At 40.8% G+C, this 17,831-nt stretch overlaps 2 protein-coding genes across 8 annotated transcripts in view; one reads left to right on the plus strand and one right to left on the minus strand.

The window, feature by feature from the left end:
- Positions 1–11,059, plus strand: part of trak1a (trafficking protein, kinesin binding 1a) — a 46,086-nt gene extending 35,027 nt beyond the window's left edge. For 4 of the 7 annotated variants that reach the window (XM_086219010.1, XM_086219015.1, XM_086219011.1 and 1 more), the window contains 6 exons: positions 84–160; positions 272–511; positions 2,164–2,492; positions 4,602–5,075; positions 6,013–6,115; positions 7,531–11,058. In XM_086219010.1, the coding sequence (XP_086075136.1) occupies positions 84–160; positions 272–511; positions 2,164–2,492; positions 4,602–5,075; positions 6,013–6,115; positions 7,531–8,590 (2,283 nt within the window). In that variant the 3' untranslated portion in view covers positions 8,591–11,058. Of the gene's footprint in view, positions 1–83; positions 161–271; positions 512–2,163; positions 2,493–4,601; positions 5,076–6,012; positions 6,116–6,356; positions 6,454–7,530 lie in introns of all 7 variants that reach the window. The other 3 variants (XM_086219014.1, XM_086219013.1, XM_086219016.1) reach the window with 2 other exon arrangements.
- A 1,338-nt stretch (positions 11,060–12,397) lies between these two features.
- On the minus strand, positions 12,398–14,022 carry LOC147253738 (zymogen granule membrane protein 16-like). Its single transcript, XM_086218929.1, has 6 exons — positions 13,971–14,022; positions 13,743–13,869; positions 13,533–13,632; positions 13,183–13,272; positions 12,967–13,105; positions 12,398–12,468 (listed from the first exon to the last, which is right to left on the minus strand). Exons 1-6 carry the CDS (start codon positions 14,020–14,022, stop codon positions 12,398–12,400), a joined length of 579 nt encoding a protein of 192 aa, XP_086075055.1.
- Positions 14,023–17,831: the final 3,809 nt, after the last annotated feature.

Genomic DNA, 17,831 nt, shown 5'->3' on the forward strand with positions numbered 1-17,831 from the left:
AGGGGAGACTATCTCTGAAACTATCACACAATGTTGATTACAGGACTCACATTTATCAACATCATCTATCTGTCCTTCTTCAGGACTCTCTGGCAGCAGAAATCGAGGGCACCATGAGGAAGGAACTTCAGATGGATGACCCAGATGTAGAGGAGCAAAGGTATGTTCACACATTCCCCTGGCTCACCAAACAAAGTTCTTCATCTTCTCATCAGCCTTAGAATTCATTCAAAATTTACGTATTAAAAGTCTGTTACACTTTTTCCTCCAGAATGCACCCAAAGCGGGTGTTCCAGACGGTGAAAAATCTAAACCTGATGCGTCAACAGCGTTCACCGCTAGCCCCCTCCCCCCTAAACATCCCAGGCTCCAATCAGATGTCATGCTTCACCTCGGGGCGCTCCAGCAGGGTGGGCACGCCGCGCTCCAACTCCATATATGGCAGCGAGACAGGAAGCGGGATTATCCTGGACAATAGGACAAGCTGTATTCTTGAGACTCCAGACGATGGGTAAGAACCATTTGAGTCTCTAGACAAGTATTTAAGATTTTATCATTTAGTGTTTGGGTCTAACTTCAAATCATCTTCAGATGCAGGCTGATCGGGCGTTTTTGGCATTACAAGTAATCAGTCTCACTGTCGACGTTTTCATTATGTGTGGTTTAACAGTGGCGCGTACGTTTGGATTTCTGGTTAGAAGCAGTTACTAAGGTGATAAAACCCAAGAGTATCAACTTTAAAAGTTTTAAAATATCAATCACTAGCAATTTGTCAATATTACTATCACCACTACACAACCATGGGATGTGCAAGTAAAAAAAAAAAAGTCTGGTATGAGTGACATCTAAAGAAACACTGCAGGAGGAGAAACCTGGGCCTCATTCATAAAAGGGTTCTTGCAAAATTGTGCATAGCATTTTGTTGATGAGGGTCTAAACATAATTAAGAGAGAGCTCTCATTTCTTGGAATTATGAGTTAAAACTTTCAGCATAGAAAATACTCTGAAAATAAAATAATGTCTTCCGACCTGTCCAGGGTGAACCCCGCCTCTCGCCCGTTGACGCTGGGATAGGCTCCAGCCCCCGTGCAACCCTTAATAGGAACAAGCGGAAGACAATGGATAAAATAATGTTTCCTAAATCATTTCTGTCTTTCTTAATCTTCCTAGTTTGCTGCATTGATGCGTTTTAATTATATAAGCATTATGTGTAAGTCCTTACAGTGAGGTGAGTGTGCCTAAGGTTTAGACTCTGCTACCCTATTTTTAAAAACTTTTTTAAAGCTTTTTAAACCTTGAAAAAATGTCTTCAATAATTTTTTTTTAACATTTTCAAAACAGGGCAGCATGGTGGTGCAGTGGTTAGCACTGTCGCCTCCCACCAAGAAGGTTCCAGGTTCGAGTTACGGCTCGGGTACGGGATCTTTCTGTGTGGAGTTTGCATGTTCTCCCTGTTCCTGTGTGGGTTCTCTCTGGTACTCCAGCTTCCTTCCACTGTCCAAAGACATCAAGAGGGGACGAGGCTGATTGATACTCTAAATTGACCGTAGGCGTGTCTTTGGGTGTGAATGGCAAGGCAAGTTAATTTTATTTGTAGAGCCCGTTTTCACAAACAGTTTGTCTCAAAGGGCTTTACATGGCATCATAGCAACATCCTCTGTCCTTGGACCCTCACATCGACTGAGGAAAAACTCCATAGAAAACCCTTTTAACAGGGAAAAATTGGAGAGACCAAGGATGGACAGACGTGCAATAGATGCTGTTGCAGACAAGAAAACAGTTGATAATACAAAAAGTGGGAAACATGGAAATGATAATAACAGCTGAAGAAGGAAGCTTCTGGTAGGCAAGGGAGGCAGGGAGAGCAAGCCAGCTTGATGGGGGACTGGATGGCAGAGACAGGCAACCATTTGCAGTCCCCTCCCATGAACCAGTCTATGTGTTGGCCCTGTGATGGACTGGTGACCCATCCAGGGTGAACCTCGCCTCTCGGCCGAAAGCTGCTGGGATAGGCTCCAGCCCCCCCGCCCACCCTTAACAGGACAAGCAGTAGAAAATGGATGGAGGGATTTTCAAAACAGTATTGAGAACTTCTTGGTGAATTTTTTTCATGGTCATAATGTCACAGGGTCCTAACTTGGCTCACTGTGGCACTTCCTCCAGGTCAGAGGATTCTAACAAGCGTCCCCCTGGAACCCCAGGGACCCCAGGCAGCAGGGACTTGGAGGCAGCCCTGCGCCGTCTGTCTCTTCGCCGTGACAACTACCTCTCAGAAAAACGCTTCTTTGAAGAGGAGAGGGAAAGAAAGCTGGCTTACCTGGCCAAAGAGGATGAAAAAGGAGGTGGGGAAGGTAGCGAAGGCCCAGGGACGCCAACGGAGAGCCTGTTGTCACTGTGCTCACATCCGTCCTTTGGGAGCGTCTGGTCAGGATACTCGTTCACTGCAAGATCATACCTGCCAGAGAAGCTGCAGATTGTAAAGCCACTAGAAGGTGATTATTCTTCTCAGCTCCACAAGCCCTCTAATCCTCCACATGATAATGAAAAGGAGAATCATAATCTCATCATTTTGTACAATGCAAATGAGAATTCCAAAAAAAACCCAGAGCATCAAATCAAAACAAATCAAATCTGTTTCCATGCTCCCCTAAGTTGCAGTCAAATGTCCCAGTCCCAATCACAAGGGCAAAGTGTTCCCCCACAAAATCAATACCTAATTTTTCATAACCCTACTAGGTCCAGAATCTTTATAAGTGCCTCATATAATCCTAAAATCCCACAGAGGAGCTCCAGTATGATGGAGCTTAGTCGCCGTAGGAGTTCCCAGCTTCATTTCGGAGCTCCACCGACCTCCATCCCAGGTCTGATGGAGGTTTTAGAACAACAGGAGAGCAGTATGAACCTGCAGCACTCCTTTTACTTCAGACACACACAGCCACGTTGCTGGTTTGAAATCTAGAACACAGGAGAATGTGCAGGGCTTCTAAAGGAACCTACACCTAATAACGTTACCTTTTTATCTAAATTTGTTCTCTATTTAATAGTATTTCTTACTTTGGAGAGATTGAACACAACAATTTATGGACTATCTATTGCATAGAAAGATTTAATATTAGATAGTTCATTGTGAATGTTCCCTGGTTTAACATAAATCACAAAAAGTGATCATTTTACTCAGGTTTGGCGTTAAGTATGTGTTGCTTTAAATGGGAATTTTCATTTGAAACATTCGTCATTGCACACTGTCTTATGAGACGCCATTTTTAATCTTAGAAAAGTTATTTGCTCCATGTATTACATGTTGGTGATGTGATATATTTTCTGTCTAATATATATTTTTACACAAGATAAAATAAAAAAAAAAACACTGTTTATTGTGTTACATAAGTCATTTCATCACCAACAGCTGAAAACTTTTTTTTTGTTGAAATGCAATTTTACAATATCTAGTTAAAGCTTACATTTCTTTTCAAATGTAACCGTTTGAACAAACACGGTGAAATTTCCTGTACAATGGCACCACCTGCTGTTCACAACCGTGAGAAGCAAAATGTAAAACTGCCGGTAGTGCTTGATTTTAAGTCTAATGATTGTTAGTTATATTAGAAATGCACAATACATCTTTTCATCATCTCATTTTTCTTTTTGCATTATAATATAGTAAATTCAGATCATGTGGCGCTATAATTTACACAAACAAATGCATCAGTAGGGTGAGTGGAGGTACAGACAGCTTCATCAGTGCCTCAGTTTGTACTGTTCCCTTACACATTACATTTCTTTGCCTCTTTTCTTCAACTCTGTTTTTGTCTGTGCTCCTCCTTTTCGGTTCTGTCCTCCAGTTTTCTTTGCAGATGATTTCTTGAATAAAATCCGACTAATTTTCTCACCTTCCTTTTCTCTCATTCTTTCTGTTACACTGACATCCCTGAAACAACATCCACCACATGAGAAAGGAACCTTTCATTGGACTTGAAATGAGATACTGTGTAAAGCACAAGGACACCTAACTAGTAGTCAACAAAATGTCTCGCTGCCGCTGCAAGAGGAGTTATTTTGTAATATGTGACTGTCTACCTACATGTGTGTGACACGTACGGTGTGTGTCTGTGTTTTTGCGTATAATGACTGGCAGTAAACAGCTGAGATATTTAAATTACCTTCGCACATTTAAACATAGAATTAACATTTAATGTACGTATGTATATACAAGTGTATATTTGCATAAACACACATGATCAGATGGTTTTTGGATTCAATACGCAACCGTATTGAGCTTCTGATTTGTAGCTGTGGTAGAGTAGTGTGGCTTTCTTTTGCATTTGATCTTTACTCCTACAAAATGGTATGAATAGAGTTGAATAAGACATTGAACCCTGCCACCCAGCTTGTGGTAAATGTTTAGACTGAATCTATGATGAATGTTGAGTCTTTAAATGCCCTTCAGGTCAAATTAGTAAAAGCATTTTAATAGCAAACCGGTATAAATGTTGGCATGTAAAACAGATTTGAGGACAACATATCGATTCAGGTAGATAGATTTGTGGTAGGGATTATTTTAGCATGGATTAAGGAAACAACTTTCTGTTTTTTTTCTCTAGGTTCTGCCACACTTCATGCATGGCAGCAGTTGGCTCAACCACACATGGGCGCTCTGCTGGATCATCGTCCAGGTGTGGTCACCAAGGGCTTCCGCACTTTAGCACACGAGCAGGAACAGGAAGACAGCTGGCAACTGGACCAACCGGAGGAAGATGAAGTGTCATGTGACTCTTTGGCAGGCTTGTCAGGCTTGTCAGGCGAGGGTTCAGCTACCTTGGATCTTTTGTACTCTACCTCTTCTCCCCCTATCTGTTTCAACAAAAATTTCAACGCTGATGACTGTAGCCAATCAGGAATATTGCGTGAAGAAACGTGCGGGCTGAGAGAGCCAATTCAGGGAAAAGATGGACTTGTTGCCATCATGCCCCTTCCCTCCTCAAGCCCACCCTCCTCATCTTCTTCTGAGATGAATGGGCACGTGGACCTAAAGGAGCTCCAGGCCTTGCAGGCCAGCACAGTGGACCACATGCCTGGTGAGGGAGCCTTTTAGCTGGTGTCAGAGCATTCCTCCACCCTCCCCACCCACCACTCTTTTTCAGCTCTGAAGAATGGGAATGTCAGGGAGGGGGGAGGGGGGAGGGGGTTTAGGGAAGGCATTCACCGGACATCTCAATACCCTATTGTGACACCCCTCCTGTTCGATCATGTGCACACACATCCATCCCACCGGCAGTCCCTGAGCGTGCAGCCATCGAACCCCATCAAAGCAGAGTACTATTTTTTTCTGTTATTGATTTCATTACAACTTCTCCCTCCTTGGCTCATACTTTCTTTCCCTGCCACACTTTGCTTCCTTTCAGCCAATTGCACTTCATTCTCCATCTGTTGTGATGCCTGATGAGCCCTTCAAGGTGTTTTTCACGAGTCTCTCTCATCTCATTCTCGTTCAGATTCTTCCTGTTGAGTTGAAAAAGTGTGGTTGAAAATGATAGAAAGCTCAGAAAATACTCTTCTGTCTGGTACTGGTGATGTTTAATCCTCTCTGACTTCACAAACACATGCACACAGAAGTGTCTTGGCTCAGACTCAGAATGTGACCATGTATATCAGGTGTTATTAGAGCAGCTGTCCAAGTCACATGAAGGCATGACACGCAGGGCAGGTTAATATTGGAGCTGACCTTGATGTTTGGTCACCTTCAGCTGCACTCACACTGATCTTTCCTGCTTTTCTCCAAACGGAATGCTTTAACATAAAAACTGTCTGGTATCTTTATTTATTAGCCAAATTTGATCACAGTTTCAAACATGAGGGCACAGATGCATGCTGGTACTTCTGCTTCGGGTTTATCCTCTAATTATGGGCCACTTTTCTCCACTTTGCATACTGTTTTAGTATCGTTTGGTGCCATTTGCCTGAATTCTAACAACCTCCCCCTCTGTTCTACTCCCTGTCTATCCTCTTCTCCAGTCAATTTCCCAGGGAAGTGTATGTCCCACACTAGCTCAACATACACCTTCACCACCTGCAGGATTCTCCACCCCTCTGATCAGCTGACCTCTGTGTCCCCCAGGTAAAATTAAATCTCAGTAATGACTTGAAAACACTTTGAATTACTGTCGTAGTCTGTCTGCAGATATATTTTGTTTTCCTAGCTGTGTATGATGGACATCTGAATGAGTAGTGAACTGTGTATATTGCAGACACACACAAAACACAACATTAAGTGGCTATAACTTCAACCAAAGTCTCCATTGTGTTAATCAAGTAGCCAATCTTACCCACTGTTCCTGCTGTCTGATTGGCCTTGGCAGGTCATGTGATGAGGAAGAGGAAGTGGGGTTGTATCATGTGGTTGTCATGGCCGGCGTAGAGCAGACCCATTGAGTGCACCTTCTGGGTTGCACATGGGTGAGGCAATGCATGGGAGTACTTGATTTAAGATTGTGGGTGTGTGTACAAATAACAGAAGTGGTTGGCGCTAACTTCTTTGTGGGTTAGAGGGCAGTGGTGGTGACAGCGGCAATTTATCAACCGTATTTTAAGGGAAAATGGTCATTTAAAGTTGCCTTCAGTTGTGCTTTCCAAACTCAACTTTTAACTCAAATCACTAATTAACATCTAACTCCTTAAATTTCAGCTTGATCAAATCTTTTGGATGAGTATTAATAAATAACCAAAACAGTTTGTCCCAGCTTTATGGATCTTACTTCCATATAGGATGGAGCTGGCTCAGGTGCCCTGATGTGGTAGTTGGGATAACAAGAGATCACATACAGGCTGTACCTCCTATCTGTTTTTATTTATTGTCCATTTTTTTCAGTGTTAGAGAAGCAGATTGATCCCCTTTGCTTCACCCTTCTCCGGACTCTGGACACTCACCAAACGGCTGACTACTAGTTAGCATAGCTGAAGTCGTGCCAGTACTGGGGCACACAATAAAACTGTCTCAAAAGTTAAATACACAGGGATAAAAGTGGCTGCTGGCTACTGGCTGATTCTGTATCAGTTACACTAGGCCAGGCCAGCGTTTAATGAAGAGAGGACTTCCAATCCCTGTTGACTATGCTTTTAAGCGCGTGTTACCATCTGAAGGTCTTGGGGAGGGGGGGGGGACCTGAACCAGCTCCAGCTCCAAATAAATCCTGTCAGATGCAAGTTGTAAGATCGGAAGGCCTTATGTTAGAGCGCTGTGTTTCATGTCACCATGTCAGAGCCTCTAATCACTAATTTAGTGTGTGATAAATGTTGTAGTGGAGTTGTTGATGACTAATAACACTGAGTCTGTGTTTCTCAGTCGATGTGATGATACATAAATTGATCAGCAGATTTCATTTGCCAAAACAAGAAAAGGTTTAATTCTTGCATCGTGATGAGAGAATGATGTTGATATTATTAGTAAGTGGTAATAACTCATGTCTTCTTGTTTCTGACTCTGTTCCTCCCCCTATTTCCTCCCACACCCCTTTTTCACTCCTGGATCTCCAGCCCAGCTGTGGTGTCCTGTCAGAGTAGCTCTTGCATCGGAACCCCCTCCACCTCTTCCTCTCCTATACACTTCTCTGCTCCGCACACACCCTCATACACTCCCAGCTGCACTCCACGCCGCCTCTCTCTTTCGCTATCCTTAGCTGAGTCCTCCACCAACCTAAGAGACTCCACCAAGACCACCAGCACCTCCCTTGGCCTTGTGCGCCTCCTGCTTGAGCATGGGATCTCTGCATCAGTGTACAATCCCCGCAGCTGGGACAGAGGGTTGGACATGAGTGGTGCAACAACGCCCGTGACAGGAGAACAGCCACAGAGGTGCAGCACCACATCAGGGGAGGCTGAAGACAGATGGTTTGCGAAACACCCAAATACCCTCCTCCAGCCCTCCACTCCACCCAATTCCCCTCGGTCCCTCCCCAAATCTGCCTCGTGTACTTCTTCATACCCAGTTTTTCAGTTCAGCCCTACCAATGATGACCCACCCTACTATGACACTTTCCTCGCCTCCAAGCCGGCACGCACTATCCTTAGGGAAGTACTGGGGGAGGCAGAGAGGGAGCGAGGGGGCCAGGCAGATGAGGAAAGCCAAACGGACATGTTAAACCTGAGACTTGTGGACAAACTGAAAAGTTTCCGCACTCTCACGCCTAATGTGGCTTCTGGCTCTCCTGGAAGTAATCTCTTAGCCCCTTTTGTTTCTACTGGCCTAGCAAACAGTGCCCTGGGTGGGGGCCTTCCAGGTTTGAATGCAGGACTGAGAAGAAATCGAAGTTATCCTGCCATGGTAGGAGCCAGTATGGCAATGAAAGATCCAGGGTTGCCCCCCAGTACAGAGATACTCATACCACATACAATGCAAACGCAACACACAGTGGATACACACGACAAAGAAAAACTACAAACAAAACACACAACAACTGCACACACACCACAGACTTTACAAACCCTGGAAACATTCTCACTACTGACAACAAAACACAGACAAGCCAGAGCTACAAACAGGCCGCATGAACCAACACGCAACGAACAACTCAACAGTGATGAGACTATGACATAATTTGGTAATACTTGAACATTTTAACCCCTAATACAGTCCACAGACAGCATAGTACCACACACGCCATTACAGCAAATGTACGTGCATACAAATATATGTCCAAGATCAAGTACACAATTAAAATAAACATCCTTCAGTTTCCACAGAATGGACGCAGTGATCGATACGAGCTGATGAAATGTTGGTGATTGTTGTTGCTGACTCTGATACACTGTGTTATATACTGTAAGGCCAGAGTATTGATGGAGTATGTTGCCTTCCCTTGTTTCTATTGTAAGAGTGTATTGTAAATACAATATACTGTCATATACAGTACAGTATCATATTAAAGGCCCAATCTGGAGGAAGTACGCCAGAGCCAGAACACTCCCTCTCAGCCTGCACTACTGGAGAGAAGCTACTAGCCTGGATATGATTGTTTTTCTTTTACAGAAGCAGATATTCCTGTCACTTTAAGAAAGTGCTGTATTACGGGTCATTTACTAGCTTTGCACATTTCACTCATAGTAAAATTAAAGTCTGCTATCCCCCAGCTAGCTGGACTAGCACATTATGACTTACCAGAGCCTTTACTAAGATATTTGGAAATCGCAAGAAAGTCTTTAATGCCAGGTAGTACCATAAACAAAATGTCCAGGTTGTGATTATGTTGTTGATTTATTTCCTATTTGCTAAATGGGACAAGACATTTAAAGGTAGAATGGGTGGCACTGTGCTACTCTTTATCCCAATCCTCTTTTGGGGGGAAATCTGCTCATTATGCCTTTTAAATGCGATATTTGTGCCAATATTGTAGAATTTCTCCCATTTTTAAACGACCAGTGTGCAGGATCTAGTCACAGTTTGTGTTTAACTTCTCCTTTTGGAATAGCTATGGTAGCTTGCAGGGGTCATTAATGTATGACAGGCAACTTCTCAAATTTCTCAAAATAACAAAACCGGAGATAATGAAGAATGAACTGAGGTCTGGATGAATAAGAAACACCCTTTTCTTGTCTATATAGGGGAGGACACGGCTTCAATAATGTACAGCAAGCAAACATGTAACCAAGTATGACATTTAAAATAAGGAAACAAACTGAAAAGTCGAGGAGGGATTTGTTTGTCCTTTGTGGGCTACTGTAGAAAGAGGAACCTGCTCCCTGAGAACACGATGACGTCAAATAAGTACAAATGTACAAATACATGAATAAGAATGTTCGTATTCTATCCAATCTCAACAAAAACATCCCTCTAACTCTTACACACTGGTCCTTTTAAATATCTGAATTGTCATGGTAAGCATTTATTAATCTGCATTGCACTTGTTACATGAAATTGAGTGACATTAGTATTCGCGTTTGAGATTATTTTTTCAACTGCAATTATTTTTCTCCTTGTGTATGTAATCTGGATTGGGTCTTTAAAGTGTGCTTTCACTGTGATCGAATGTTCTTCTGTGCCTAAATACGGCTGACAATACTGTACCATTTCTCATTAAACTATGGGTTTGCATTTATTAGGAATGTAATATTTTAATGAGTCTGTTCTTAGGTCACATGCTGTCGGGATCGAATATATGGAAATTAATTTTGCATTTGAACCTGCTGAATTGGCCCCAAATAAGCTAATATGAGTCTGACTCCTTGCTTTTGTCCTGTTTGTGTAAAGATTGTTTTTAGATTCCACAGGCAACATGTAGCACATTGATGCAGAGCAGCTGCTGGAACACTGTGACTACTGTGATGCACCAAATTTTTTAAAAATTGTTTTTGGAACCTTGATTGTACTCCGACGACATAGTTACATCTCTACAACCCTCACAGCAAGATGTAGAAGAAAGTGCAGAGGGAGCTGAACCTGTTATTTAAAAAAAAAAAAGTCTGATTGAATTGTTTTGTTTTGTTTTAAATAAATTAAATGGTTACTCCCTAAAGTGATTCTCAAAACCAAAGTAACACCCGCATAAAGAATGTGTGGAACCACACAGAACTGAAGTGTCTCTGTCTTACAAATAATTTCACATTTTGCTTTTTTGCTGTGATTAAATCTGCGTCACATCCAAACAAACTGACAACACATAGTTTATGGAGTTTTAATCAAACTAACATGTGGGTGAAGTCTGTGAGGAATATATAAATATATATAAAATAAAAAGTATATTTTCCAATGTTTTAAAGCACTGATAAAGTTTGTAGCTGATGAGAAGTTTGCTATTGATGACCTTAAGTTCATCCTCAGGACATCTATGGCATCATCGAGTTGCTTGGGAGTCTCGTGCTGACTTCAGTCCCCATAAACACCTGATGGCGTGATAAAACATGTCCATCTTGTGATAAGCAGGTCTGGGGCTTTAAGGGTGGACATTAGAAGACACTGGATGAATGGATAACTTGTTTTGCTGAATACCTTAATAACAATGTTATTTGGATACAAATGACTAATAGCATATATATATATATATATACACATACATATATGTATATATATGTGTGTGTGTATATATATACATATATATATGTGTATATATATACATATATATGTGTATATATATACATATATATGTGTATATATATATATATGTGTGTATATATATACATATATATATGTGTGTATATATATATACATATATATGTGTATATATATATACATATATATATGTGTGTATATATATATACATATATATATGTGTATATATATATATGTGTGTATATATATATAACTGGGAGCAGATTGATAACTGAATATTCATTGTACACAATTAGCTGAAGTATATTTGCTTGTTTTATATTTTTGAAAGCTCATATTTTTGTTGGACAGTCTATTTTATTATTGTTGTCACTTTTCCCATTGAAAACAATGGAAACAGTTTCCAAAGGCTTACAGTGATGTGGAGAAGCAGGAAAACAATCGGACAACACACAGTATTTATGATTGATTCAACAAGGATCTGCTTTGTGTGTGTGTGTTTGTGTGTGTGCTCTTTAGTGTGTCAGTTGAATCATCTGAATGTACTGTAACTTATTCCAAACAGTAATCCTTCTTTAGGGCAATATTAATGTACAGAATATTGATTTGTTTTTTTTGGTTTGTGGTCATTTCCAAATGGGAATTATTACATTGTAAATGTAAGAAGCACATATATTCATGCTAACTTTCTCTTTAAAAAAAAGGCAAAAGCTGTAACAGTAGCAAAGAGACAGGGAATTCAGCTGCTTATTTTGACAAAAAAAAAGGGGGGGGGGGATAAGTTTTGTGTTCAGGGCCTGAAAGTGTTCTTTTCTTCAAAAGTGTTCTATTCTTCAGAACAGACTGTACTGTCAAACAATAAATACTCTACTACTAGACTTGTCTTCTTTATTTTGAAAATCACCTTCACATTGAATTACCTCAGACAGGAAGTTTTGCTGTGGTTTCTGAATGTCACGCAAAACTTTTTAATTAGGTTGTATTTTTAATCTTATAACAGAATTGTATAAAGATGGAATATCTCAATAGACTGGAAAATATGAAGAGGACTTACGTGTCAGCCATCCATTGTGTTAGCAAGCAGCTTGATGATGTCATTTCCGGTGTGTCCTGTGACTCCTAAAGCAGTTTCTGTAACCTAGGTTCAATGCATGTCGTGGGACACAAGGAGTGCATAATTACTGTCATTAAAAATGTGTTCATAATGCAACAAATTCTTTGGTGCCGTCGCCAGCCATTCACTTCAGTAAATGCACATACTGGTGATGGTCAGATCGACTTCAGCTAGTGAGGTTGTTACAGCTCTGCTTCTTGTTGTGGCTGCAGCAACTCTTGTGACATGGCCTGTGTCATGAATTCCTATTCCTCATATCTGTGAAGGATCATGGCGGCAACTCGCACCGCCGCCAGATGCACATTCAGGACAAGGTCTAAAGAATCCAAAATATATGTGTAAACAGAGAAGGCATTTTAAAATTTTATTTATTTATTTATACATATATTACTTGAGAAGTATTGTAAAAAAAAATGTGTTTGTTATGGTATTTCATGAGGTATGTATCATGGCCACAGTAATGATAAAAAGGTTTTAAAACAATCCAGATATTTTCACGAGTAATGTGCCTGCAAAGATGCAGGTTTAACATGTGTCACGTTTGTCTATCCTTTATAGATACATAGGAAATCCACTCATATGTCTTAATATTCTTAAACTTAGCATTTCTTATAAAAAAAAATGACACTTTGAAAAAAAGAGCAAAATTATTTCACTGTAATATTTTCTTGAAATTTGTGCGAAATGCGCAATAGATGCTTGCTTCAGTAACCTTTTCACAAGCAGGTAAACTGAGCAACTCTGACTCTCTCCATCGAATGACTATTGATCATTACTGGATTATTATTAATCAGAGACTTATTTTAATGCAGACCAATGTCAGTGTTGTTGTATCCATCCAGGTCCACCGCTCCCCAGTGAGCTCCCAGTGAGGTAATCCCACGTCTTCTGACTTTACCGCTCAGCAGTCTGAGCTCCGCCATCTCGTGGGCTGGGTAGAAGTTGAAGGAGAACTGTAACGCAACATCAGAAGTTACTACATGACCAAAGTTTTAGTCCAGCTGAATGTCACAAACATTAAGATTAGGACCTGTGTTGGCTGGCCGACGATCAGAGACCTTCCCATTGAGGTCACAAATATCAGCTGATAGATGTAGCTGGAAGAGTATTTACCAGAAACCTGAGACACACAAGACAACGTGAGCAGACTGAAGCAGTCAGTCCTCGATAAATCAATAATAATAATGCAGTACCATCCCTTCAAAAGAGAAATGCTACAACTTTATAAGAAAATATATGTACTACAATTAACAAGTATAAATGTAGAGCTAGATTAAATTAGACATTTCAAATTAAGATATTTAAATGCCCAAAAAAATGAGGAACTATCAGTAAGAAAGGGTTTTATTGAAAACATATCCCTATCAGGGAATCTCCTACCTGAACAATGGTCTCTCCATCAAACAGTTCTATTTCCGTTGGTTCATTAACCTCGCGACCAACTCTTTCAGACCAAATGTAATTGTAGCGCAGCTGGATGCTGCAAGAGAGCAGAGAGAAAACACACTGTTAACCAGCAAAGACAGGAAGACTGATGATCACAGTAAAATGTTAGACTGGTACTGTGATGAACAGAGAGGAGAGACTGACCCTGTGATGTACTGACTGTTGATCTCCCAAACCCTGATGGCTGTGACCCGACCCTGCCCCTCTGTGGAGAAGGGGGAACCTCTACGTCCTCCAACATCCTCGGAGTAGGAGTAGTACTCCATGTTCGCTGTAGAATTAAAAAAATACTTCATTACTCAATTCAAAAACTACATACAAAGATCTCAGTTACAGTCAGATGTGAAAGTCTAAGAATGGTGAACTTCTTACGTGATGCCAGGCAGCCGACACAGAGAGCAGCAAAGAGTAGACAGGAATACATCGTGATGTGTAAAGGTGTCCAGGGACAACACTGGAAAAGTCATGAAACATCATTATTCTATCATTACTCTGCTGTCAGCACTCTGACATTTGCTTTTCTGATAATTCGACAATCTAAATGACCTGAAATCAGTCTGTCTCAGCGTCAGTGCAGCAATGAGATGGGTACTTTCCAGGAGGAGGAAAAAGAATGAAATGTAGGGATGCTGAAGACAATTAGAGGAGGGCCCATCAGCAGAACTCTCTGATCAAAATGATCATTGAACCTTGAAGTCCAAAACTGAGCACAGATTTAGGAGGACCCCTGAAGGCAAAAACCTCCCTGTATAAACCAGGAAACACGAAGCCTGGAGGAGCTGGAGTATGAACCAGTGACTTTCTGATTACCAGGCAGCTGCTCCTGAGCTAAATCCCAATTACATGTCAGTTCGCGTGCGAGCTCTCCATCTAATCCAGCAACTACACATTGATATCAGCAGTGAAGAAATGGACTCAGCGATGAAGGATTGTAGGTATTGTAGTTTGAATAATATCTTGCGTTGAACAGATTTCCAGCAGGAGTCAGAAAATCATCGAGGGAAGTTGAAAATTCCCTAGATGTTGCTTCAAAAATGCTTTTCCTCACCTTCAGCGTGATTTCTTGAGACCAGCTTGAGTCATGGGTGGTGGAGACTGAAGTAGTGGCACTGTGACACTGGCAATTATAAATTCATACGTCTCTCTCTCTCTCTCTCTCTTTCTCTCTCTCCCTCCCTTTCTCTCTCTCCCTCTCACTCTCTCTCTATCCTTGTCACTCACTCTCTCTCTCTCTCCAACACACACACACACACACACACGCACAAGTACCAAATGTAATGACTGTGTTATTAACATTAATCACATAAAGTTGAGTAGTTCTTGTAAGCTGAGCTGTAATATTTCCGCCTGATAAACAGGGTTCTCATTAAATCTGCAGAATATCGTGCTGATTCAGATTCACGTCTTCGTGCACTTTAACTTGAAATTGACCTCAACGCCCATCAACAATTGTTTTGGAACCAGCTGACTTTTTTCCTAAAATGATTTAGTACTGATGTTTGTGGTAAAAATACCTGCAAACTTACCAAACAAAAGTATTAAGAAAGGATAAATGATATTTCTCTGGCTGCTCATTCTGATAAAGTTATCTTCAGCATCAATTATTCAACTGGCCCAACAGTAAAAAGAGACTTCCATGCATCACATGACTCACCCCAGTACTCACACCTCCTCCTCAGCTCCTAAAACCATCCTTGCTAAAGCGCACATGAACACACGACAAACAAATTCACGACAAACAATCGGTGACGTTTATTTATTATCAAATTGAATGAAAGCGTTCATATTTTTGAGGGTTTCATTAACATGAAAATGTTGATTGCGACCTGTAGATCTGGTCAGCTTAAAATCGAAGAACTTCTCCAGACTAATTAGAGATTCTGTTCCCAGTAACGTGGACTTGACAAGGATAAAACACAGCAGCTAAAACCAGACAGCGATTCAATTTTCCACATTCTTTACAATCAAAACCCTCCATACATACACAGTGTGTTATGCCTCCTGCTGTGTGGAACCTACTGTTAACAACATGCAATTTAGACATTTCCCAAACCTGTGCGAATGAGGAAGTAGCTTCTCTGTTGAATCATCCAATTACATGATAAGTGCATTTGGTGTTATTCTTATGCTGTAATCAAAGTAAACAAGGAAGGAGATCCCTGACTGTAAATGTATCAAGTATTCCTGCTAAGTGACGCGTTGTCAGCGGTGGTGACTACCACCTGAAACGATGCAGCACATGGCAAAGCGTGGGTCTGACAATAGCAGCTCAGAAAGGATGATGTGCATCAACAAGAGCAAAAACAATCAGTCATTTAACATACTGATGTTGGCCTGTAGTTGTTCATAACAGAAGTTTGATGATGCTTCGGGATCTTGCTGCTTCTCAAATATTTCATGACTTAATATCGTCTGTGCTTCAGCAAATAAATCAAAGCGCTAAGGTTTTGCAACCATGGCCACCAAAACCTGCGGGGTTTTTATGTGTGAAATAAAGCTGGAGGAGTCCGAAATATCTCTTAAATCCTTGAAGAACCTGGTGTGATAATGACTAATTTACAGCGAAATTTATACAAACAGTTCCTCATTCATCTTATCAGAATGATCGCTGTTGAACTTGAAAGCCTTTTTGATAAATGTCAATAGAAACTGAGTATATGTATTCAAATTGTTAACTTTAGTTCATAAATGAGCTAAACTAGACGCGATGACATATTTCACCATGTACAAAAATTCAAATTTCATTTAAAATTAATATATTTCTAAATACTTAGAACAGAATAGAAAAGCCTGTATTGTCAAGCTGCTCCTTTGAAGTGCCAATAAGTCCAAACAATTTACAATACAAATGCCAGAAATAATACACGTCATTTCAAATGTCACATCATTCACACAGACGTCAGTTTCAAATATGCAGCATAGTCAGTTTCAAAATGTGGACAGTTCAAATACACTGCACACGTGTCTTGTGATGGTGCAGTCTCAGAGCACACGAGAGTTCAGGGTGGTTGTGGCTCTGGGGGAAAAACTGTTGTTAAGTTTATTTGTGCGTGCGTTGATGCGCCTGTCGCGCCTGCCAGAGGGCAACAGCTCAAACATGAAAGAACCTGGATGGGATGTGTCCTTGACAATGTTTTATGCTCTGCTGAGGCAACGGAAGGTGTAAATGTCAGGCGGAGAGGGCAGCCAACAATTTTCTGTGCTTCCTTTGTGACCCTCTGGAGCGTCTTCCTGTCGGCGGCGCTGTTATGCGGCATGTTAGCAGGCTCTCAGTGCATGCGTGGTAAAAGGTCCTCATCAGATTGGCGTTGAGGGTGACGACCTTTCATTATCCCTTCATGTGGTCTTTTGACGTGACTGCACTGCCGTTCTTGATCACAAACCGTTCTGCTTCTTTTATTTGTCTACGCTGATAATTGTTCGTCAACGCGTTTTAGCTTCAACAAGGTGAACAACGTCAATCAGATGAAATGATGAAGTGAAATGCGGTGTTGAGGAAAGTAACACACACCACTTGCAGCCCTACCATTAAATCTATTTCAACAAATGAATTACTTTGTAAACGTTGGTACTGTCAGAGAGACTTCCTCATGTTTACTGAGATGATAGCAAGTGTTGCCCTTCAATTTAAATCTTCGTAACAAGTGTTTGGAACTTTACCCAAGCCATCAAACACAGGTATTTTGTCATTTTTTTAATGAAAAATGTAAAAAAAAAAAAAAAGAAAGAAAAAAACGAATCAGCTGACATATCAGTTATTGGAATTTTTTATTCCCTAATATTGAAATCAGCATTGACCCCGAAATAATCCACATCGATCGGGCCCTACTTAAAACCTCTATGATTATGTCATGAACAAACATTTGGAGTGATCAACATGAAAAGCGTAAATCACTATTAATTGTCATTAAATTCTTCTTCTTTTTTTTTGTAACATGAAAAAAACTCTTCAAAACTTTGGGCTCCCTAAAAAATAATCGCCTGCATGTGAAAATGTGACATTTCATTTATGTGCAGACGTGGAGCACTGACTCTTCAAGCCTGCATGATGCATGTTGGGAGAGCTCAAAAACAGAGATGAGGGGGCATCAGGAGCGCTGGGCCTCGTGAACATTAATTTATTGGAATGTATGTTAATTGTATCTATGATTATATTTAATTAAAACATTCAGTCAAATTTTGTCCTGATCTTTCTCTCAGTCCTTGAATTTAACAACGGCAAATGAACGTAGG

The sequence above is a fragment of the Aulostomus chinensis genome, chromosome 11 (genome assembly GCF_037954235.1).
Source record: "Aulostomus chinensis isolate RoL2024-O1b breed Wild chromosome 11, RoL_Achi_v1.0, whole genome shotgun sequence".
Taxonomy (NCBI): domain Eukaryota; kingdom Metazoa; phylum Chordata; class Actinopteri; order Syngnathiformes; family Aulostomidae; genus Aulostomus; species Aulostomus chinensis.